At 51.1% G+C, this 24,277-nt stretch overlaps 7 protein-coding genes and 1 non-coding gene across 8 annotated transcripts; 7 read left to right on the top strand and 1 right to left on the bottom strand.

The window, feature by feature from the left end:
* Positions 1-1,154: 1,154 nt before the first annotated feature.
* Positions 1,155-1,257, top strand: BCR38DRAFT_t88. Its single transcript has one exon. It is a non-coding gene; the product is annotated as a tRNA-Thr (tRNA).
* A 1,255-nt stretch (positions 1,258-2,512) lies between these two features.
* Positions 2,513-5,033, top strand: BCR38DRAFT_424747 (uncharacterized protein). The gene has a single exon (XM_040859678.1). The coding sequence runs from the start codon at positions 2,752-2,754 to the stop codon at positions 4,786-4,788; it is 2,037 nt and encodes a 678-aa protein (XP_040719212.1). The 5' UTR covers positions 2,513-2,751; the 3' UTR covers positions 4,789-5,033.
* Positions 5,034-7,985: 2,952 nt separating this feature from the next.
* BCR38DRAFT_406804 (uncharacterized protein) lies at positions 7,986-8,790 on the top strand (the record flags this gene model as incomplete). The annotated part of the gene is made up of 3 exons (XM_040858089.1): positions 7,986-8,093; positions 8,220-8,578; positions 8,610-8,790. The coding sequence occupies 3 exons, from the start codon at positions 7,986-7,988 to the stop codon at positions 8,788-8,790; spliced, it is 648 nt and encodes a 215-aa protein (XP_040719213.1).
* Positions 8,791-10,425: 1,635 nt separating this feature from the next.
* BCR38DRAFT_482401 (uncharacterized protein) lies at positions 10,426-13,283 on the top strand (the record flags this gene model as incomplete). Its single annotated transcript, XM_040863499.1, has 4 exons — positions 10,426-10,776; positions 10,804-12,140; positions 12,308-12,719; positions 12,816-13,283. 4 exons carry the CDS (start codon positions 10,426-10,428, stop codon positions 13,281-13,283), a joined length of 2,568 nt encoding a protein of 855 aa, XP_040719214.1.
* A 1,441-nt stretch (positions 13,284-14,724) lies between these two features.
* On the top strand, positions 14,725-16,109 carry BCR38DRAFT_336488 (glycoside hydrolase; the record flags this gene model as incomplete). The annotated part of the gene is made up of 2 exons (XM_040855459.1): positions 14,725-15,486; positions 15,546-16,109. The coding sequence occupies 2 exons, from the start codon at positions 14,725-14,727 to the stop codon at positions 16,107-16,109; spliced, it is 1,326 nt and encodes a 441-aa protein (XP_040719215.1).
* A 3,699-nt stretch (positions 16,110-19,808) lies between these two features.
* On the top strand, positions 19,809-20,598 carry BCR38DRAFT_406807 (uncharacterized protein; the record flags this gene model as incomplete). Its single annotated transcript, XM_040858090.1, has 3 exons — positions 19,809-20,174; positions 20,282-20,428; positions 20,506-20,598. The coding sequence occupies 3 exons, from the start codon at positions 19,809-19,811 to the stop codon at positions 20,596-20,598; spliced, it is 606 nt and encodes a 201-aa protein (XP_040719216.1).
* A 761-nt stretch (positions 20,599-21,359) lies between these two features.
* On the top strand, positions 21,360-22,717 carry BCR38DRAFT_336318 (esterase/lipase/thioesterase; the record flags this gene model as incomplete). The annotated part of the gene is made up of 5 exons (XM_040855447.1): positions 21,360-21,811; positions 21,876-21,933; positions 21,989-22,066; positions 22,136-22,418; positions 22,494-22,717. 5 exons carry the CDS (start codon positions 21,360-21,362, stop codon positions 22,715-22,717), a joined length of 1,095 nt encoding a protein of 364 aa, XP_040719217.1.
* Positions 22,718-22,861: 144 nt separating this feature from the next.
* BCR38DRAFT_316565 (uncharacterized protein) lies at positions 22,862-23,692 on the bottom strand (the record flags this gene model as incomplete). Its single annotated transcript, XM_040854708.1, has 1 exon — positions 22,862-23,692. A coding segment is annotated over one exon (831 nt), but the record flags the coding sequence as incomplete, so codon positions are not given.
* Between the last annotated feature and the right edge of the window lie 585 nt (positions 23,693-24,277).

A 24,277-nucleotide genomic window follows, 5' to 3' on the forward strand; every position in this document is an offset into this window, starting at 1 on the left:
GACTGTGGTCTCTGTCTCTAATCTGGAATAGACGATTGCTACTAAAACCCAACATCGTTGCCCCCGGCTTGCATTGCAATAATATTGGGCTTGCCGCCTGCATCCATCTGGTTGTAGCCATTGAGAGTCATCTCGACCATGTTTAAGAAGAGCGAAATGCAAGTCTTGGTCTTTGCTATCGGGAACCCGGCTAGAGTTCTGGCTGACCTTGACAGAGTAGGCATGGCTGATTCGCAGACATTCGTCTTTGTTATGATCGTAATCGGTTCATCCGATCAAGTTGTAATTGGAGCCGCTATCTTTCAGGGTCATTAAGTGATAGAAAGATCCTCATGAGCTGTTATCTACTCTGGACTTACAGCTCAAGGGTCACCAATGGCGCCGTACACGAACTTTTGCCACCACTTCTGATCTTGAAAAACCATGTGGATACGTAAAAATTGCTAGAAGCTAAGAGGTCATAACCAGGAGGTGTGTCATGGTGAAGTAATGCATGGTGCAAGACGAGCAGGTCTGTCACGACTTTAATGCACCAAATTCAGAATGTAATTGTGATTCGACATCCTCTACTCTTCTGATGTTTTATCACTCTTTAACATCCAATACAAGTTGACCTTGTCAACACAGGCACCACATAGCTTCAGTAGAGCTATACAGCTGAAAATGCCACTCGGACCCAAGCCAGCTTGAGTTTGGAGATTTAGCTCATGGCCAACATGTATCCAGGGTCGGACTCGGAGGTCAATAGGGCTGAACAGCTTAATCCAATGGGAACTCGGGTTGGAATGGGCTGGCGGAACCCACTTCAGACTCTGGGTCCAGCATTTTAGACCGTTGAAAACATGCCGCAATGAGAGCGGAATCTTGGGAGATTGAAATACTCTAGAAAACACGTTTATCCGTGTATTTCAAAAATGCTGAGGAAGAATATCGAGATGAGGTTGAGGCAGGACGTGTAAAGTTGACATGGACAAGGGCGGATGCGTCGGAAGTTGCTGTACAGGGATATATCTCTGATAGGCGCAAATCCAAACTCATTGCTGCAAGCGATTGAAACTTCAGGGTCCTTCACAATTAAAGGTATCTTGCCCGACAGGTCTTTCTTGCTACCCTACTCCGAATCGCAGCAATTGCAGCGACATTTCATTTCTCTCGTCGGCTGGTGTAGTTGGTCACTTCGCTGGTAGATAAGTCCCGATTTGAGCCTCGCCCACTTTTTTCGGTGACGAGTCGCGGGTTCGAATCCCGCAGCTGACACACAAGGGGGTTTAGTCAACCCTTACGGCGCTGTGCCCACCTTATTGACTTCGCCTACCTAGCGATAATAGGGAGATTGGTGCAGTTTAGGATTACGAGCATCCTAGCCAGTCGACCGTCAAGCACTACGTCGGCGGAATATAACTCGACAGCCGGTCCAGAATTCGAATCGTTAATCCGACCCCTTATCGGACCCCCTCTCGCCGCGATTCTTGCGAGCGTCTAGACCACGTTACGGTCTATCCACTTGAGCGTATGGTGGAGATGTATACGCTCGACGAGAACCCCAATTAGCAGATACTACGACTTGTCGCGACAAAAAATAGTCGAGCATCTTCTGCACATCAGCAGCATCCCACCCCTGAGGACGAATTTAAGTGCCACATTACCACACTTATCAGTAGTTCAGGCAGGGGTTGTAGCACAGACTTAGGGAGGGACAGGAGGTTTAGTAGTCGTTTGGCTACAAGTTTACCTGTATAACCGCCCGACGCGGCTTAAGGGCCCGCTATATCATCTATAGCCCCTTAAGGGAGTACTTGTAGAGGTACCGAGGGTTAACACCTACGGCGTATTTAATATTTATTTTCATTTCTCTCGGTCGCAGTTGTAATCATACATAAAGAGCAATCTACGGGAGTAATTATGGGGTTGTTGCACTACAGTGTCGCACATTGGGGGTGTCAGTCGAGTAAAAGGTTGTCACCATCGGCACCGATGGTTATCACCTACCACCCCTCCTCCGACTTCTTCGGCTCATTGACACCATACTCACTGAAGCGAGCCTCTCAAAAGGCATTGCCGTGACGCATCATCGTTCATATTCTGCCCTACTCAGCAGCTTCTCTTGTTGGCTTTTGCTTCCCATTTGAGCACCCAGCCAGCACGCAGTCAGCAACCATGGCGTCATCACATGAGCTGAAAGGGCTCAATGCGGCGATTGACACTACGCCCATCATCGACAACCATGCGCATCCTCTATTGACACCAGCAGCTCTAGGCAAGTACCCACTGCTGTCAATCGCCACTGAAGCTCATGGTGAGGCCTTGAACGACTCGTGGTCAAGCCTGTCCCATGTTCGTGCCACCAAGCAGCTGGCCCAGATTCTTGGTTGCGAGCAGACCTGGGAAGCTGTCGAGGCTGCCATCGAGCAGCAACGCACTCAGTCTCCCGATGAGTGGACGCAACGGTGCATGCAAGGCATCGAGACCCTTCTGCTGGACGATGGCCTTGACGGCGGTGACGAGGTCTATGGTTACTCTTGGCATGACCGCTTTGTTCGGAGCAAGTGCAAGCGTATTGTCAGGATCGAAGCTGTTGCTACCGACATCATCCGACGCCATGTCGCTGCTGGACTCAAACCAGACGGCGAGGGGCTATTGACGGACATCCTGCAGGACTTCAGAACCAACATTGAACGGTCCATAGCTGACCCCGAAGTCGTCGGGTTCAAGTCCATCATTTGCTATCGAGGGGGTCTCGATATTCCGTGCATGGCAGATGTCGGATTGGAGGGCTCAAGGCAAGCCCTCGAGGCAATCTTTGCGGCAAATCGATGTGGCACTCCATTCCAACGATTGCAGAACCTACCCTTGAACCATCTATTCGTCCACACGACGGCCAATCTCATTGACACCAGCAGCGCCCTGCACAAGAAGCCCATCCAATTCCACACTGGCCTGGGTGACAACGACATTACGCTCACCAAATCATCACCTGCCCACCTCCAGCAGTTCATCAGCGAGTATCCATCGGTGCCTGTTGTGATACTCCATGCGAGCTATCCCTGGTCAAGGGAGGCTGGGTATCTAGCGGCGATGTATCCCAACGTGTATGCCGACATTGGGGAAGTGTTCCCATTCATTAGCCGAGACGGCCAGGAAGGCGTCGTGAAGCAGATACTGGAACTGTGTCCATGGTCCAAGATCCTGTGGAGCACGGATGGCCACTGGTTTCCTGAGACTTATATCCTGGCGACGACACAAATCAGGTCTGTCCTCAAAACCGTACTAGGAGACTACGTTCGCAAGAATCAACTGAACGAGGAACAAGCCGTGCAACTCGTCCGGGGCATATTGTTCACCAACTCCAAGAAGCTTTACAATCTCCACTTGGACACTGTTCTCGCTCCATCACCACAGCCGATGGCGGCAAGTCTGGACAGAGGGCAAGAAACAACCCGAACCTCCCGGCCAAACCTGGCTATTCTTGAGAAGCTACGAAAACTGGAATGCAAGTGGCTCAGGATATACTGGCAAGACTACACATCCACTGCAAGGTGTCGGCTGATACCACTCAAGCGCGTCATCGCCACGCTCGAAAGCGGCAAACCTATGACGCTCTCAATCACCAAGGCGGCTCTAGGCTTGTTGCCAAACGACGCCATGATTCCAGAGGCCACGGCTACTGGGGCATATGCCCTTCAGCCCGACTGGTCGTCTCTAAAACCGGGGCCTGCTCCCGGTCATGCCAGCTGCTTTGGTGTGTTCCACGAGATGGATGGGAAAGATGTCGCAATATGCCCACGGACGCTGCTACGAAAGACAATCGAAACAGCTGCGTCCCATGGGCTGACATTCATCCTCGGATTTGAAATTGAGTTCGTCATCATGGAACGTAATCCCGATCCAACGAGCGAGGAAAAATACCGCACAATGACAAACGACGGTCATGCGTGGTCCGTCGCCCGAGTACTGGCAGACACGGGCCGAGAAGGCAGCTTCAACAGTGTCGTCGACGACATCGTGGACTGCCTCGACGACGCCGGTATTTTGATCGAGCAGTTCCACTCCGAAAGTGCGCTCGGGCAGTACGAACTCGTGCTCCCCCCCATGCCTCCCATGGAAGTTTGCGATGCCTTGCTACACACGCGTCAGGTCCTCGAGTCCGTGGCCGCACGACACGGTTTCCGTATGACACTGCACCCCAAGCCATTCGCGGATCGATGCGGCTCCGCCTCGCATGTGCACATGTCCGTCTCGTCTCCTGGTGGTGACGAACCCCGGGTGTACGAAGCATTCTATGCTGGGATTCTCAAGCACTTGCGTGCCATCATTGCTCTCACGTACAGTAATCCCACGAGCTACGATCGCATGGTTGATGGCTATTGGGCGGGCGGTAGATGGGTTACGTGGGGTACAGAAAACAAGGAGGCTCCTCTGAGGAAATGCGAGAACAGTCATTGGGAATTCAAGACGATGGATGGGCTGGCCAACCCGTATTTCGCGGTGGCTGCTATTCTTGCGGCAGGAACTAATGGTATTGTGAAGAGGGAGCGGTTGACATGGGGAGACTGCGAGCCCGACCCCGCGAACCTCAACGATGAGCAGCGGAAGAAACTGGGCATCTCACAGATGCTGCCGGCAGACTTGAAAGAGGCATTGCAGGCATTGAAAGAAGATAGCGAACTCGGCGACCTTCTCGGACCGGCCTTTGTCAGGCGGTACATTGACGTCAAGGAGGCCGAACTGGAGATGCTCAATCCAATGGGTGTCGAGGAACGTCGCCGGTGGATCATGGAAAGATACTGAGCAATGACTCGGGCCTTCACCTCGTCTATTTTCTGTGGATAGAACGCAGAGTAGCCACTGCCGTGCACCGACGAATTTACAAACGCTGATTCATCCCCAAATTTCCGTACTTGCTGACTGACTAGTCCTCGGTGTTGAACAGCCCCCGCCAGGAAATGAGGACGCCATAACAAGTCTCGCAGCCGACGTTGCACTTCGACAGCGGTACTATCGACGGAACTGACACCGACGGATACGCAACATGGTACATCCTTGTGAAATGATGCACATGTGGCAACGACGAAGTGGGTTGTGCACTCAGAAGATCCACAAGCCCGTGGCGACCCACTGTCTGTCCGGTAGGCGGCTTGGCTCCGGGAACTGCACAACAACCAAGTTTTCCGAGGGTTTTCTCCTGACAGTCACCGGCTTGCCTCGTTCTAAGTCGATCCGGTTGCGTAGATGGTAATTTCAGTGTGGTGTTTTAATTACTTTAACTTTGCAACTAGAGTCTTGGTGGATGGTGAATGGTGGATGTCGGTACTTGCTAGAAGAGAGCACATGACATGGTGGAATAGGAGGTGTAACGTTTAGAACCTAGGTTACAAATACAATCCAATGGAACATTTTCGACATCCACTTTCATTCGAGTTTGATTGAATTCGGCACATACACCTTCGGAAAGACATTAGTGAACGAGAGGACCCATTTGTGCCTGCTCCGAACGGCACGCACCTGACTTACGAACATGGTCAAGATTATCACAACCCTGTTCACGTCTCCGACTCACGATGAAGTCTATGAGATGCCGGTCGTGGATATCCATGTTGACGTGGGCACGGCATGGAATCCCGAGGCGAGATATTACCTACAAGAGGAACTATAAAGCAAGCCAGGTGCTGCTCTTCTTTGTATTTCGAACAGACACTTCATCCCACCCAAAACCCAAAGACCACACATAAGCAAAAAGCTTACGAAAATTGCTCCTGCCTTCGCGCACTCCGGTGCCGCGGGCAGGAGGCGCCAGCATCGGTCTTGTGGGTTACCCTTCTTTCATTACACATCTGATGAAAGAGCACTGATCACTGACCCGCGGTATTCTGGTTGCTGTAAAGTCCCACACCCACATCCGGGACACCCCATCATGTGGGACGCCCTAAAAATGATGCTGTATATTATAACCATTGACTTCAACCTTTTTTTACACTTATTCTGATGCGACTACAATACAGCTTTCACCGTCACTAGGGTTTTCAGACTCGCTAGACTCATCTGTACTATCCTCAATTTCACCAGCCTCGATTTGAGCCTTCCGAATAGCCTTGATATTAGTAAACTTCGAATTAGAGCTCATCTTGACCTTCCTCCGCTTCCTAGCCCTACTAGCCTCGAGATCTGCCTCTATTGCCCCAATCTTTCGCTGTGCGACAGCTAACTGGTAGTTCTTCTCATCAAAGCCCTTTTGAACTTTCCGAAAGAGTAGCCGCTGGGTATTTGGATCACTATCAAGCTTGCTGAATAAGCTGAGTTGATCTTGGAGCTCATCTCTCCTCTTAGGCGTTGACCAGGCTACTGCTGATGTCTCTAACGCCCAGTCCTGACTACTAGAGTGCCCTTTGCAAGTCTGACTAGGCTGTTTGATTGGTGCTGACGTATTCTCAAGGAGCAGGGGGCTCATAAGGGGTCTAGCTATGCTCGAAGGCCAGAGACTAGTATATTTCCATCCACTGATAATGTTCTTGACGGTTAATGCTGCTAGACGTGCCTTTCTATAGCAGAGGAGAAAGTTTCTCTTCCCTACGATAGTAGTAGTATCCCATTGGTTAAGGTAACCAAGCTCTTTCTTATAGGCTGCCTTGAGGGGTCCAAAGACTGACTGATCGAGAGGCTGGAGAACGTGGCATGTGTGTGGCGGTAAGAAAAGCAAGTGTATCTTGTTTATGAAGCAGAGGTACATAAACTCTGTCGTTTCGTGGCTACTATGCCCATCTAGGATAAGTAACCTAGTCTCTTCAGGGTCCTCTGGTTGAGTCAAAGGAATAAAGATCTTTTGTAGCCACTCAATAGCCGTAGAGTCTGACGTCCACCCATTCTCTGTTGCTGTAAACCTCCAGGCTTCGTATGGAGTCAAGTCCAGAGGAAACCACTGCTGCTGGACAGACTTCCCCCTGTATATCACAAGTGGGGGTAGTGCAGTACCAGTCGCAGAGATACACTCTATAAGAGGTGTCCAAGCTCGAGATCCAGGCTGTTTCTTCCGTATAGAACGAGTCTCAGATGATCCTAGAACAAGGCCATTTGATCCTCTACCTTCTAGAATACCTGTCTCATCCATATTGTATCGATTCGAGGCCTTAATAGCTTTGATCTCAGGGATAGCGAGGTATTTGAACCATTGCCTGATCACATTAGCTGAGGCTCCATTAATACGCTGGGAATCGATAGCTCTGCTTCGCTGGACCGTGACTGAAGGGTTCCTCTTGATAAAAGCCTGGACCCAGTTCTTTCCAAGTGGTTCGGCGTCTCCGTGGATCTATAGGATACGCTCGGCGAAGTCTTTGAGCTGTTGATGGGTTGGTGGGAGGCCTAGGGCAGCCTGGATTCGAACCCATTCAGCCAGATGAGGTTCCTGGGCTGGAGAGAGCCTCTGGTAGTCAGCGAAGGCTATATCTCTTGACTGGGCTCCCTGAATCCGTCGTGAAAGAGTAGACCTTGGGACACCATGCTCATATGCTGCTTTTCGGAGGCTTTGACTGGTAGCTATTGCTTGAAGAGCTTGATAAATATCATCTTCGGTATATTGACTCATATTAGTGTAAAGAAGACGTACGTAAAATTTCGTAACGATTGAATCGATATTGGTAAAGATTTTTATTATTATTAAATACGCCGTAGGCTCGAAGCCCCCGGTACCTCTACAAGTGCTCCCGTATGTCAAACCGTGCCCTAATGGCTGGACTAAATTGGTAAAGAAAAAAGAGGTTGAAGTTAGAGGCTAGCGGTGTTGATGAGGCATTTTTGGGTGTCCCGGATGTGGTGTGGGACGTTAATGCTTCTATAAAATGTGTTGCACCCTCTGACCAAATTTGCTGATACTGGCCCGGGATCCAGCTGGACATGCTATACAGCGTCATTTGCTGGCGGATGCTTTTAGTGCCAAGGCGCTGCGGGAACAAGAGGGTATAGCAAGCCACTACGTTGATGGATTTCTGGATCAGATGGGAAAGCTTGATGGAGGACCTCGAGGGGTGGATGGTACCAAGGCGCTCAGTTGGTTGACCTTGGATAGTATTGGCGAGTTTCCTTCTACTGGCTCTCAAGTTTCAGTGCGAGAAATTAGCCAACTAACAATGCTCCTCTAGGCGACTTTGCATCCCGGAAGTTTTTGGTTGTGTCAAGGAAGGCGTATTAACTACTAGGTTTCCCAGATATTAGGCTCTAATTACATCTAGCTAGAGTACTTTAAGGCTACAGAATGTATCCTGATCGTCCTGGACCTTCTCCGCTTAGTGCTCCCCAGCGACATGCTTGCTCAACTCGCTAGGCATCAACGATCTGCACTCGAGAAGATGTGCGAGCGCATCGCTCTAGGTGACACAGGCTGTGCAGATTTCTTCGGTCACATACTCAGCTCCAACCTAACTGACAAAGGGAAGCACAACGAGGCCTTGCTCGCCTCCAAGTCCATGGTCCCCACCACTGCCGGTTCCGAGACCACGGCCACCACGCTGGCCGCCATTACTCAATACCTCTTGCGCAACTGCCACTACCTCTCCCACCTGACTAAAGAAGTACAGGATGCTTTCGATGAGTACGTTAACATCACCGCTGACATCGTCCAGCGCCTCCTACCTCCTCGCCATTATCGAAGGCCTCACATCTACCCGCCCGTGTCCTAAGGCCTGCCGCGCGCGTCCCCGGACGAGTTTATCCCCCCCGGCGCCACCATGTTCACGCGATACTTCGCCCTGGCAAGCTTTAGGTCTCGTGGGAGAAGCCCAAGTTGATGGTGGGGTTTCATGAGGCGAATGGATGGAAGGTGAATGAGGTGGCGTGGTAGATGGGTGGATGGTCGCAACTGGCTAGGGGAGAAATGAGGCGAACGGATGGAAGGTGGATGAGGGGGCGTGGTAGATGGGTGGATGGTCGCAACGGGCTAGGGGAGAAGAGGGGAGGTATGAGGAGTGGTAATGGTTGGGGGTGATGGGCGATAGGCGCGGTTTTTGTATCCCACAGAGTTTCTTTTGGTTTGGGTCTTGGTGGTTTTGTTTATAGAAACATGGGCGCTATCTTTTTATTGGGATTGGGATAAATTGGGGACTGAGATTCGTTTCACCGTTTCACGACGTCATTCGTTCGAGGGAGATTGCTATATAGCATAGCTGCTTTACAAGAGACATTGTTGTTTGGAAGACCTTTGACCGCTACTGGGCAAGCACTCCCAACGTGATAGCTGGGCCTGATGTCGGACCGCACCAGCCCTTTGCTAGCCCTTTGCTAGCCCTTTTTGTGCCCAATGGCAATATTAGAGTTTTCTTGGCTGTTACAATGGACCTACTGGTATCTTCAGCCAAGCTGATTACCTCATATATCCGCTCCGATACAGTACGTACTCTGGGACTCTTGCATGTCTTCGAGTATTTAAAGGCCCGTATGGCCCGTCACACTGGTCGAGTAAATGCGCGTTCCGTTCTATCCTTGGTCATAGCTTGCAATAAGTCCAATGCTTCAGCTTCCCAGAACGATTGTGAGTACAGTAACACTAAAAAGCTACTCGACTCAACACATTCTCTGTCCTTTTGCTGTATTCTTTTTTAAGATTTATTACGGTTTCAGATAGACTAAAGGTCGACTTGTTTTATACACTTGTAATATTACAATTATAACAAGAACTCTCGAGACCGCAATATGCTACCTAATGTCACTTTGCCGCTCTTTGGTCCGTGCGGATGAAGCATAAGCTCAAAAATATACTGCTAATTGGGAGGTCGCACTGGTACTGGCATTCCGGCTACATACGAAGGTGGAAGGAAATACAGGCGAGGGCGTCCAGGCCGCACCAAGGCACCAAAGTATGTCAGGTGTACCTCCTCCGTGACCTTAGGCCACCAATTCCACACTAAGTTGCGAATGAAAAAGGACAGCCAATTCATTCGCCCTTTGTTATTTATTGCGAAATGGTATTGTATGATGTGACTCGACCTGGTTTCGGTCGTAGGTGTATATGTCGAGGTTTACTCTTTTATGTACAACCACACAGTAATCATGTAAGAAGTATCCTGCTACGGATGAAAACCGTACACTGTGATTTTCGTTACTCTAAATATCCGTCTTGCTTCTGCAAGAAGCTGGTATATGGTGTAGATATTAGAAGGAGCAAAGGGAAGCTTCCGAGGCTGATGTCCTGCCGGTCCGACAACCATGGGGCTGCAGCTGTCCAGGATATGTACGCACCTGCGCAAGTAGGTTGAGTGCCCGACCCCTGATCCCTGGCCCTGGCCCTGATCCCCTGAAGAGCAATGGAAGGTCACCAAGAGACGACGCGTCACATCGAGTCAACAACTGTTCCGAGTGCTTCACTCTTGTGGTAACGTTGCCTCAATTTATCCAAAATTGGAAGACTACGACTGTGACTGAGAAGGATCAGACGAAGAATCAATGGCTGACGATGGTCCGGCCCTTGCCTCCTGGAAGCGCACCCTGTCTCGGCAGATCGGTGCCATCCAGACCTTCGGTGACTTCTCAACGTCGAAGCGACACTCCGCGTTTGCCAATCCAGGATTGCGCGTAGCCAATTCTCTCATCCCACTTCCACTTACCCCCCGCGATGCAGAAACCATCAAAACCATCTGCAAGCCAGCCCCATTCGGCGGCGGCGAGGAGACGGTCGTAGATGCATCAGTGCGTAAGACATGGGAGTTGAACCACGATCAGTTCAGTCTTTCGAATCCAGCGTGGAATGACTTCTTTGACTCTCTGCTCAAGGACACGGCGAGCAGTCTCGGCATGGTATAAGTCCACGCCGAGCTCTACAAGCTCCTGCTCTACGAGGAAGGGTCCTTCTTCAAGCGCCACAAGGACTCCGAGAAAGTCGCGGGAATGATCGGGACTCTGGTCATCTGTCTCCCTTCGGAGCACAGCGGAGGCGACGTTTACCTGTCGCACGGGACGAGCAGTCGAGTCTTTGCGACGGGGCCGGCGTCGGCGTTTGATCTCACGGCTCTGGCGTGGTATTCTGATGTCACGCATGAGATCAAGGAGATCAAGTCGGGGTATCGCTTGGTCCTCACGTACAATATTATTCAAAGAGCGGGTGCGGCCGTATCAGCCGATGCTTTTAGCAAGCAGCAGACGCGTCTGCAGAGTCTGTTGGGCGACTGGCATGTAAAATTCCCGGATACTTCTAATCTGCTCTACGTTCTGGAACACAAGTACTCGCAGTCAAGTCTGTCGCTGAACCACTTGAAGGGTCGTGATGGCGCCGTTTGCCGGAGCCTGGCAAACTTGAGCTTGCAGAATGGGTTCTTCCTTCTTCTCGCTAACTTAGCGAACACGAAAAAAGAAGAAGATGACTACTACGGCTGCAGCTATGAGGATGATGCAAGTCTCACACTAGACACAGTGCGTGCATGCGACGGGCGCGAGCTCGAGCTCGCGTCTGGCATCCACGTCGGGCTGGAAGATATCCTTGGCGCGAACCCCTACAAGGACCGAAGTGCCGACAGCGAGGATGAAGGCGACTTCACTGGCAACGAAAGCGCGCCGGCGACCTTGAGATACCACGATGCCGTTGCTGTGCTGGTCCGGAGGGAGCATTTCTATGAATTCGGCGGACAATCGTGCGAAAACGTCAGTCAGATGCTTCGCCTCATATGCGAGGACCTTGAAGCGCATGGCGATGATATCAGTGTCAGAAACAGCGCTATAACTTTTATGGGGAAAGCTGTGCAAAGCTCCATGGATGGTGACGGATTGCGTCTTATCACTCGTTGGGCCCTTGAGCTGCGCCAAGATCATCCGTACCGGGCTGCAGTTCGCGCTTCCATCGTCCGAAAACTTACAAATGATCTGGTGGGTGAAATCGCCTGCATCATTAACAAGAGCTCCCAGAGCAAGGTTTGGAGCCACAAGGAGTGGGGTGGATATCTGGACGAGTTCGTCCGCCAGCATCGATATCTCACCGACCTGTCATCTACTCTTCGTGGAGTTGAGACATCACTCAGGGCCGATCTTCAGCCTTCGTTCAGAAACTGGCGTGCATTGGTCGAGCTGCAACAATTTAGTGGCAAGTCATCGCTGGTTCTGCAGGACCATGGTTTCATTATGAATTTGATGATCTTGAGGTCGAGAGACACAGACTGGATTCTGAATCAGTGAGTGGTCATTTCAATTGCGACAACTGTCTTGCCTTTATGTTCCACGAGCCAACAGCCTCGTATACTGTATGGGTCGCTTCTGGTCTTGGGTGTGGCCCGGCCTGTCGACCCATTGGGTGGCCAGAGCTGGCTGTATCTTCGCTGACGAGCTAACTGTATCATAGATTGATACCAACGTTATGTGATCGTGGCGAAAGGCCGCTTCTCCATGCGATCCTGGACACTGTCCTCCATAAGTCTCCGGCTGCGCTCCCTACAGGCCACGCCATTGCCGAAGAATTACTGAGTACGGCACAATCGAAGCTGAAAGTAGTCCTTTGTGATATCGCAGCCTCCTATTACGCCTCTGAAGACTCACAGGAACCTGCATTCAAGTTCATCAACCTTCTAGACAAGTGTTTTAGCTGCGACCTGACAACCCAGGCGACCAACTTGCTCAACGCAAGCTGTGACAACATCGTTCGGTCCCAACGTAACGTGGCCCAAATCGGATACGCGGATGGTACCTCCGTCGTGAAATTCCTACGTGCTCTCCTGGTCGTCATGCAAAAACACCGCCTGCCGCCTTTGACCACCGTAAAGCAGCTATTTGCATCATTGATCCGCAAACAGTTGCTGGACGGTGTTCCGACGTATCCCACGAGGCTCCATGGTTAGACTTACAAGCGCCAGAGATACCCGAATTACGATGAATACAAGGAACTGGACAGCTTTCTCTGCGATGCGGACCAAAAAGTGATATCTTTTCGCAAGAACCAGTCGATTCGGTGCCACATTCAGTATCAGCTACAACTGCAAGCCTTCACATTCCATACCGAAACGAGAGGAACTCCACACACGCTCATTATCACAAAGCGCGGCAATGAGTTCGAGGTAGATTTACAACGATACCACGCTCAACTGGCCAAAGTGGAAGAAAGACTGAGGCCTTTCCGCCACGGCTATGTGGAACAGTTGCTCGGCGAAGTGCTGTACCGAGAGATAGTGATGCTGGAGAACGTAATTGATTCGGAAGGTTCTAGGCTGCTGGCGAGCGGGACGAAGAGACCGGCCGAGGATGAGTTGGTGGATCCAAGCTTTGCGAGGCCTCGACTGGATGGGATACCAGGCTCTCTCCGAGATCCCATTGAGCTGGACTAAGCTCGAGACATTATGATAGTTTGGTCTTCTTCATGATGCCTTGTGCCGTCCAACCTGGCGGGCGTCGCGACTTTCGTGCGTCATAACGATGGGGATGTGGCGGGTGACTGCAGCCAATTGTCCTGTAGTTCTAGCAAGTGATTTCCATCAAGGGTCCAAAGAAGTGATTCTTCACCTGCAACACTTCAAGCAGGCAACCAGAGCCTTATTGAGCCATCAGGTCTTGATCTTGGTGCGACACTGATGAGTTCAACAAGTAACGTCGCGGACCTGTTGCCCGTTACCAATAGTCGTTACCAATAGTGACAAGTTAGTCACGGCGCACACGTGCGAGTCTTGCAGTAGTGTGGGATTGAGGCGCAATCGTCTTCCAGGGTCTTCCAGGGTGATCTTCATTTGGATCAAACGAACTTGAGCAACGATCGTCCACTTGAGAACATCAAGAATCTTATCGGATGCTGTTGATCGACAGAAGCTGTGTTGTCCCTTTTGATGCACGGCTGCTGCCTTGAACGTCGAGAGAACTCGGGTCACAGATCGATGTGTTGCAGGGACTTGAATTGAGAGTCGGGTAATGTCGTGATCGCGCCAATCGGCTAGGCGCTGGACGTCCGTGCACTGTCCCAATTTCGACGGGGCAAGTCTCCAGTAAATAGCCTACCCGCAATCCCCAGACCCTCTTTGCCCCTCGTAGCACTTGGGGAAAGAAGTGGAAAAGGAAGCCTTTGACACCTGCTTGGCATCGTGTAAGCGTCGGGGCAGATGATCAAGCCGAAAACTAAGCAATGTCGAGGAAAGCTTGGTATGAATTCAATCCATGTTGATAAACAGGAAATACGACGCCACACGAAACACTGACCGATCTGGTGGGCGATGGACTGATTCGAATTACTTGGCGCGCCGCTGTCATCATTTGGTAGGGAGCAACGAAGCTGCAGGCGCCTGTCACCCGGGGCATCATCTGGGTACTAGCTATATGCACCACACACCCACACACACACACACCACAAACTCGCGGCCCATTCACCCTCCATTCTGCAAACAGGGAAGCGAATCCCCCTTTCATCATCGTGCAATCCGACACTTTATTGCCTGGTCTGTAGCCCAATTCACTTTACCTCTGCATCAACCCAGTTTTACCACCCACGCGGACCCTGGGCGGCAGGATATCAACCATAACAACACGCGACAAATGATTTTTTGGTTTTAATCGACCTTGCGACATCTTCCTTGCCCTTCGTTGTTGTCGCTCGTTTAAAGAACGCGCAGTGGACTCCTGCGCTTCACAACCAGACATGGTGTCTTTCTTTCGGCGCGCTGCGGCAGCGCTTCTGTGTGTCAGCCCTTTCGTGTCGGCGGCCTTCTATTCTATCGACTCAGATGGTATGTGATGTGGATTTCGTTCGCTACCCGTGTCACCTTCAATGCTTCTCGTTCGACAATGAACAGGCGACCCATAACTGATTCCACATCTCCGGCAGATGCCATTAAACAATCATGCAAAACGCTCGCCTACGATTTGATGACATACTATAAAGGCAACGAGTCTGGACAGACACCAGGAATCCTCCCCGGTCCGCCACCTGCGGGTGATTACTACTGGTGGGAAGGCGGTGCGTTGTGGGGAACTATGATTGATTATTGGCATTTGACGGGCGACGACACCTACAACGACGTAGTCACTCAATCCCTGCTGTGGCAGGTCGGCCCCAACAAGGACTACATGCCGCCGAACGTCACGGCATCCCTTGGCAATGATGATCAAGGCTTCTGGGGCATGACGGCCATGCTTGCCGCCGAGGAGGGTTTTCCGAACCCGCCGGAGGACGAACCGCAGTGGCTGGCTTTAGCACAGGCTGTCTTCAACACCCAGGCCGACCCTCAACGACACGACAAGTCGTGCAACGGAGGTCTGCGGTGGCAGATTCCCTTCTCCAACAATGGATACAACTACAAGAACAGCATTGCCAACGGCTGTTTCTTCAATCTTGGCGCTCGCTTAGCCCGTTACACCCAGAACGATACGTACGCCAAATGGGCCGAGGAGACGTGGGACTGGGTCCGCGGCGTGGGTTTTATGGATAACGACTACAACATTTACGACGGAGCCCATGTCGAGCACAACTGTACTGATATCAACAAGGCCCAGTTCTCTTACAACAACGGTGTCTTTCTCCTGGGAGCCGCCTACATGTACAACTATGTAAGCATTTGCACAGGTATGTATTAATCAGGAAGGCCGGGTTACTAACTGCTATACAGACCGAAGGAAGTCCGAGGTGGAAGACGGAACTCGACAACCTGCTCGACGCTACTCTGAAGGTCTTCTTCCCCAACAACATCGCCTTCGAAATCGCCTGCGAAGAGCACATGACCTGCACAACAGACATGTTGAGTTTCAAGGGTTACGTCCATCGGTGGATGTCAACCATCACGCAGGTTGCCCCATACACGGCCGAAAAGATCCAGCCCGTCCTGAAGCAATCAGCGACAGCGGCCATCAATCAATGCACCGGTGGGGACAATCAGCGAACCTGTGGATTTGGCTGGGCAAGTGGCGCTTTCGATAATAGCGTTGGTGCAGGCCAGACGATGAACGTTCTTGCGGCAGTCTCTTCGCTCCTCATTGGTGGCACCAAGGCACCCTTTACAAACGATACTGGCGGTACTAGCGGCGGTGACGTCAATGCGGGACAAGGAAGTGATACTTTCTCCAATACTCCAACAACGATAGGCACAGGAGATCGGGCAGGCGCGGGTATTCTGACACTCTTGATCCTGGCATCTACAGCAGGTACCTTCGGCTGGATGAGCACGGGTCTATGAGAGATGATATTTACGGCAGGCTACGAGTTCATTTCTCAACACACTGTACTAACTTGCGAGTTTGACACGAAGTCATTCTCGGTTTGGGATACAACGGCGTCTAGGACAGGGCAGATGGATATTGCCGGGGGCAGGGGTCAAGTAGCGTTTATTACATGCTCTTCTGAATACTTACTACATAGCCCAGGAAGAGGGGCACTCATCCCGTTGCCTGGAACGCAATAGTAATCTAGTACCACAAACACACATGAAAGTTTTGTTCTTCACATATGCCCTTGTATCAACGCAAGGTCCTGGCGATGGCGAAGACGTTTCGTTTTGTTCCATTTTCAATCCGAGGATTCCGAGAGGCCTGTACTAGCTAGGTTTGGTGCTCAGACAGCGGTTAACCCCGTCCAAACTCCCATGGCTATGCGCAATGTGAGGGAACTCAATCTGGGGCACGGGTGCTCGCCCGGCTGGGTGGTAAATACTAATTACCGATATGAGTATCATGAGATGATTACGCAACACGTCGCGTGTCAGACGCGAACTAACGGGTTCTGCTACCGGTCGGAGAATCATGTGTGGACAGGGTGTCGCTTGAGGTGTTGCTTATTGCAATAACAGCGGGCCTTTTCGGCTTGGTGACATCCACGTAAGTAAACAATGGGAATTCTTGAAGAGGTGTTAACTACCTGATATATAAAATCCATAGATCCGAGGTATAGCTCTATTTAAGGCTTCTTCTACACAGGCCATAAAACCCTCAGGGAAGAGGTTGTTACCGCCGCACTCAGGTAGGACAGGTATCAAATTCCGGCACGAACCTAGCTCTTTGGCTAATTTTTATGAGCTTGTATCAAGTTACACAAAATTACAGCTACAGTAAATACGATTTCAAGCCCCTTAATGGCTCAGAGTATCTTGAAAAGAGGTAAAGGGCTATTGACCATGTCTTCGTCACTAGGCCATTTTGCAACCATGTCTTCACTTACAGACCTTATGTTTTGATCATTCGGTAGCGTAATGGACAAACAGGCCAAATATTTCATGAAACCGCGACTGTGGTCGACTCGCCGTCGCGAGCTAACCTGGAAGGCTTCGCGAAGCGTCAGGTTAACCCTCGGCCGGCGCTGGGGGAAATCGATACCAGTATTCAACCGCCATCCTCCCCAGCCCCACTGCACACTCCTCGGGCCAGTAAACGAGACCTCACATGCGATGAACGTCTCGAGTGTCGACTTATGAGGAATATGTTTCTCTGACTTGACATACCCTCAGGCGCATCCTGAGAGCCAGTGATTCAGGTTTTCAAGAATAAGTACTGGTACCGAGTCGGGGTCCAGCAAGAGAGACTGTTACCGAGCAAGTTATAACAGTGCCAGAAGTCACATTTGCCGGGAGAGGGCATGTTCTGACTGCAAGGAGGCAGCATATAGGGGTTGAAGAGTCCAGTAGTAGAAAGCTGGAGGTTAGCGACCCGCATGATTACGTCTACGGATACCTAGCTCTTTTGCCGAAGAGGAAAGACATCATATCAAAGTGGACTACTTGCTCTGCATCGCCCAAACATACTCGACGGTCATTTGGAATGAGATTGCTCGAAGTATTTGCGTCGATTTCTTGTGCCATATCAGCGCCTCTACATCTTCTGATAAACTTCCCACTTGGCTCCCCGAACCCCTCAAGAAATCGCGGCGGACAGCTTAATTTATCTCAAATTTCTGCTCCGCATCTTTTGGAGGCGGCAGACTGGATCTGGTGGCCATATCTGATGATAGTCTCGTATTTTTCTTGAGAGACTTCATGGTAGACGTTGTCAGGGCTGCTATTGCAGATGGCCCTTCTGTCAGAGAACAGAATGCCATAGGCACCCGTGGGTGTCAGGACACTGAACGCAGGACACCGGTGGGCCGCCGGAGGGGTGTTTCGGACAAAAGACTCCCGAGTCATGATTACAATCTATGTGAAGCTTTGGGATGACGAGAGTCAAGATCCTTGGCATCGCCGACCCTGCTGTTATGCCGGGTCCAAGCGGCGGCCTAGCTATCTATATAAGGACCATCTCGAAGTAGGATAGGGAAGGAGTTGTCAGAGCCACAAGTGTCATCCGAGGCGGTCCGGCTTCCACCAGGTAGGAAGCCGTTTGTGGCGGCTAGAGAGCCGCTTGTGGCGAATGAGAGCCGTTGAAGCCGTTTGCAGCGGATAGGGAATCGCTTGGTTGCAGATAAGGAGCCGCTGTCCAAGATATTGGCCGAAGTCGGAGGAACACAGACATACGGAAGCAAACATCCAGAATCCAAGAGAGAACCTCGGCTGGCTATAAGTAAGGAGTCGAGACGGAGGAAGATAGAGAGGGCAGAGATCAATGCATCACCGTGGGCACCCCTACCTGAGACCGCCAGTGACCACCCGGTATTACGTAGGAGGGATGCCCGTTACTCCCCATCACTCTGTACTATTGCCTTCGGCCTAGCCATACCCTGACACCTTCGCATATTGTCCCAATCAAATCCTGGTTATCTGAACAACTGGATCTCTACTGCGGCATGTGGCCATCAAGAAACCTGAATCTCTCCGGTCTGGCCAGGAACTCGTCCAAACTGTTCAGACTGTGTTGTTCGACCGGGTTTTGAAACCCACAATCGAAGCAGATGATACTCATCTGTGCCTAGCATTTTTGGGCATATTCTCCGCAGCAGCCACCAACACTCATCGCAATTGGGATAATGTATATTTTCTGAAGGGGACTGGGCTAACAGAAGCACCCGCTGCATTTCTCATACTCCAGGTGCTATTGGGTTACGCTATACTGGATACTGAGCCGAAGCGGCTTGGACTTGTAGAGTTGACCAAACCCAAACCTGCACCCTCAGACGGTGATCAGGTTTGGGTCGTCGTTGGATGCTCGAGGCCAATCATCCTCCGGTCTGAGGGCAATGAATTAGGGCGATTCGTACACATTATAGCCAATACGACTGCGATGATGATAGATGGAGTTGCAGAGCACTTCTTGCACCAGAAAGAGGCCAAGGGTATGTCTCGCGACGATGTGATTGTGGACTTTGAAATTGTATGAGAGAATGGATGCTGACGAAGCTGGATTTGGACCTGATAGGTAATCTTAGCTTCGTTCTTATTGCACACGACTTTGGAAGAGATGGGTGCAATGCGTGTTCAGAGGAGTCTACGGTGATAAATATCAACGATGGAAAAGCAGGTGAGCACATCAGGAAGCTCGGTCACAATGTTCGTGTTACTCAGATCAATTCGCACATTGGTGTCGCATGCGAATTAAAGTAGTTCAGAGATATGCAATAGAACTGAATCATAGACTCACATCTTACATGTCAAATGAAGTTACTATCGCAATACCATCTCCACTCTGCTTCATAATAAAATGCCACCATGGACGCCTGTTGCGTGTCCTAGTAACATCCAGGGGCGATTGCGGTAACAAGCCCCACCCAGTGGACTTGCGGTGTTTCATGTCTGCTTGTGAGCCAAGCCATGATTTCTCACAAGAAACAAGCTTCGTCGTAACAAGATTCTCATTCTCATTTTAGACTTCAGTCATGTCAATTTGTATCAATTGCTCAAGCACATTCTATACTTAACCAGACCGACGCCTCACCTTTGAATCAAAGCATACAACCGGAAGCGGGGCGGGCCTCACTGAACACCAAAACCACAACTCGCTGCGTCTCCTCACTCAACATGCCCCCAGCCATAAACCTTCACGACCCAAGCGTCTTCCCTTCCTTCTATTCGCTACCGGAAGCATTGGAAACATCAGCGTCGGCGTCTCCAAACCTTGACGACCATGTCGCCGCTGCCAATAAGGGGTGGTATATGGTGGCGCAGGTGAAAGAGAACATGACCATCACGAAGCCGACGCTGATCGTGACGGACCGGACGGGCATGGACTTTGCCGTCATCTTCGAGGACACCAGTATGAACTTGAAGGGGATGGGATTGAAGAAGGGGATGACGATTGTGGTGCCTCGTGGGTTGAGGACGGTTACGGGGGAGGGAAGGAAGGCGATTATGAGGGTTGAGAGGGGGGCGGGTGGGGGTGTGAAGGTAAGGGGATTTTCGAGTTGTGTGGTTTGATGCACGGATGGACTAGTGCTTGATGGTTGAATGAATGCAAGAGAGGTGCATTTCCAGTCGCTAATCCAGGAATCCAGGCGATACCCGGGAGTCTGGAATTGGTCATGGCCGTGGGCGAGGGCATGGCAGACGAGAGCTTTGGGACAAAGTGCTGGGGATGCAAGGAGGAAAAGGAGGCGCTTAAAAAGTGCACCGGTTGCGACACGGTGGTATACTGCAGCAAGGTGAGTGTCTGTTCTGGGGCACCTCGAGTTACTACTATAAAGTCAAATTGCTGAAAAGAGTTCGTTGCCCCTTCCAGGAATGTCAGGTTAGGTCGTGGGAAGCCGGTCACAAGAAGGGGTGCAGGGTCGTTAAGGCTGTCAAGGAGGTTTGGCCGGCAATTTGTGCTTAGGGGTTGAAGAAAGCTTATATGGGATAGCACAAGTTGATGGATGGATAAGGTTCACTACCAATCCCACGTTAATTGCGCGGCACAGTCCGAATACGCCGGCTTTTCCACTAGGCAAAATCCATCATTCGGATTCTTTACGGAGGACCTGAACCCGGCCAGTCTGACCGGGCTTATGTGGGGCTATTTCGGTGGTAGCTCCTGTCATCTACTGCCAACCTATCCTAGCTCAAGAGCTAGCCATCACCGAGCAAAGAAACAACTAGAAAGACGCCGTACGATTCACCTTCCTACACCCCTAAATTGAGGTACCGAATTGCAGAGTCCAAAATGATGCGACTCGGGTCGCTAAACCATGGTCCCATCTTGCTGAGATAACAAGAATAGGGTATCCCCCATGTCAACAACGACCGCACGTTATGAGCGAAAGTTAAGTTTTGGCCGGAGCACCAACACTCTTTCTTGTTAGGATTTCTCTTGAAATATTGGCGGTAGCAGTGCGAGTTCACGGTAATTGGCACCGCAGCGGGAGAAGTTGTGTCGACTTGTAAAAACCCTATGTAGGGGATTAGGGTGATATCGTGTAACTAGACTGCCCCAAGGTATATAAGTCGTCCATCTTGCCCACATCACACTTTCTTGTTCTTCCCTCTACACAACAAGCTGCAGATATTCCTGGGTGGCCGACGATTTAATCCCCTCAGGCACAAGAGACACAAGAAAATTTCAATCCTTCAACCACACGCAATAAGAACAACAGCAACATGGTCGTCTTCAAGTCCAAACCAGAATACACGGTCCTAGACCCCAACTTCCAACCCGGGCCCAAGAACGGCCACCTTTCGGAAAGAGATCCTGAGTATGCAGCCGTCGAAAAAGCAGCAGAAGAAGCCCTGAGACCTCTGTGGTACAATGATCTCCCCATCGACCAATGGAGAAAACTGTGGACCACCGCGCCGCCACCTATTCCGAAGGGCTGCCCTGAACTAGGCAAAGAGGTCTCGGAGTCATACGGCAAGGTGCCCGTGCGCGACGGGACGGAGATCGAGATCAAGATTTATAAGTCCACCACCCCGAGGAACAGGAACGACGCTTTGCTTGTGTTTCGGATGCATGGGGGCGGGTGGACGGTGGGTGGACATGTGACGGAGGAGGCGGAGAGTAGGTATCTAGCCGCATTGGAGAATGTGGTGGTTGTGAGTGTGGATTATCGGATGTGAGTTGCTCAAACCCAGTAACGGTAAGAGGAGGGGAGGATTTTGCTGACACTTGTTTGAAAGGGCACCTGAGTTCCCTTTCCCTTATCCAATTGAAGATTCGTGGGATGTCCTGAAATGGGTAAGTATACCCGCACTCAGTGAACATCAACCGCTCAACTAATGAACTACTTCAGTGCAAGGCCAATGGCAGTTCCCTCGGTATCAATCCCGAAAAAATTATCATCGCTGGCAACAGCAGTGGTGCGAACATGGTCAGTACTTTCCATCCACCCCCTTGTTAGCTTACCCTATTTCCACACACACTGACTTGCCGCCCATAGGCCGCCGTCCTAGCCATCCGCGCCCGCGACGAGGGACTCACCGGAATCGTGGCCCAAATCCTCGCTGTCCCCGTCACATGCCACCCCAAGCTCTTCTCGCAGGTGCCCAACGCAGAGAAATACGAGCTGCTAAGCTACGAACAGAACCACAATGCCGGTGTCATCGACACCGTCCGGATGGAGTTCGTCTGGGACTGCTACGTTGGCACTAACCCGGAGTCGGACCCCAGGCACTCGCCTCTGCTGAATGAGATACCGGCGTTGAAGCGGTTGCCGCCTGCTTGTAAGTTAGCACCGGTCTTTCTCGATGGAAAGGTTGAGTGGGAATGATGTAACGATAAGGCTGACATGGATGTAGTGGTGCAGGTTGCAGGGTGTGATCCCATGCGAGACGAAGGGATCGCGTATGCAGAGGTGTTGAAGGAGGCGGGTAATGAGGTGGAGTTGACGATTTATAAGGGGTTGCCCCATTGCTTCTACGGCTTCACCGAGTTGAAACGGACGGCAGAGTATTTTGAGAAGGTAGTTGCGTTCGTGAAGAAGTATGCGGATGCTGACGCAGGTTTGGGACAGACTATTTAGTTACATATGGTGAATTGTGGAAAGGAGTTTGTGGGAAGGAGTGTGAAGGAATGGAATGGAAATGATAAGAAATGGACACATTATTTGGTACATGTCCTATCCCATTGTACATGCGATGGGATGAGATCCGTCCTCCTCTTCCATCAATTCATACATGATATCCGTCCGCACTGTATACTTCGTGCCCGCCAAAACATCATCTCCAGAATGATACAATCTCCTATGCTGAAAAATCAACACCCTCCCCGCCTTAGGATCGACATCCATCTTCTTCTTGTCATCATAGGATAAGAAACTCGTCGCCCCTCCCACCAGTTCCACCCCCTCCTTCTCCTCCTCTCCTACCGCCTGCTTTGAATCATTCAAATACAAATGCAGCGTAAAATGCGTCCTCAGAATCTGGCCATTCCCCCCCAATTCCTCATACGGCCCATCACAGTGCGGCCGGAAGAACTGCCCCGGTCCATACTTCAAAAATCTCATCCGCTGGTTCACCCGATGAAACGCCCAATGCGCCGGCATCCTTCCCGACAGCGGGACCTTCCCGCCTAGAAACTGCGCTTCATTGAAGTACCCCAGCTGCTCCATCACCTCGGGGACTTGCGCCGTGATGCGCGTCCATATCCTATCGACGATTTCTTGCTGGTCCCAGATAATGCGGTCGCTGTTGCGGTACTCCGGCTCGAGGATCTCGAACCCGCCGCCGATGTTGACCATGGCTGGCTTCCAGGGTGAGGTCCCCGAGGTGTGGTCCTGGAGAAGGACGGAGGACTCGGCGAGGCGCAAGAGGGTGGTGCATTCACTGGGGCTGAGGACATGATCGAGGATTATGGCGTAGCCGCCGGCGAATTCGGGAACGGGGCTTTGCGAAAAGTCAATCGGGGTAAAGATTATGGGGTGGGCGTCAGGCGGGGAGGTGGTGAGGAATTCGGTGGGGATGGAGACGGGGGCGGATTCGTAGGTAGTTTGGACGGGCTTGCGTCTCGACATTTTGAGTAGTTGTGATGTGGGTTTGAATTGACAGCAAAGACGAGATGTTGATTTAGGGCAGATGAAATGTAAAATATGCCTTACTTAGGTAAATGTTAGGTTGAATTATACTTCCAACTCCACGTCGAGGTGGTGCTCTTGATTATACATAGTAACCAACTCGACTGGGAGCTTTTCGATGCTGCCTAGAGGCAAAGTCTGACTGCCTTGCAGGCCCCAAACGCGGGTAAGTTGCAACGCCGCAACAAAAAAGTTTCAGTTCGCCTCATTAGAGGCTCTGCTTCTCAGCGTGTTGAAGATCAAAACCCAGCTCCACAAAGCTAACGGTTGAGTCAGCAACTAGAGAAACTTTGCAACTTCCAGTTGTCTTCACTAAGCGCTATGCGAACCGATGAGTCAGTTGGTGGGAACACATGCGGCCAGGCGGCTTTCGTCATAACGGAACTCAGACCCTGATGCTTCAATCAGCATCTTCATGTAGTGCCAGATCATGAGGGTTACTTTATGCTACATGTCCAAGCGATGTCGAGCGATGTCGTAGGACTGTAGGATCTAGCTCGGGCGCAGTCA

This window comes from Pseudomassariella vexata (assembly GCF_002105095.1).
Source record: "Pseudomassariella vexata strain CBS 129021 chromosome Unknown BCR38scaffold_3, whole genome shotgun sequence".
Classification (NCBI taxonomy): domain Eukaryota; kingdom Fungi; phylum Ascomycota; class Sordariomycetes; order Amphisphaeriales; family Pseudomassariaceae; genus Pseudomassariella; species Pseudomassariella vexata.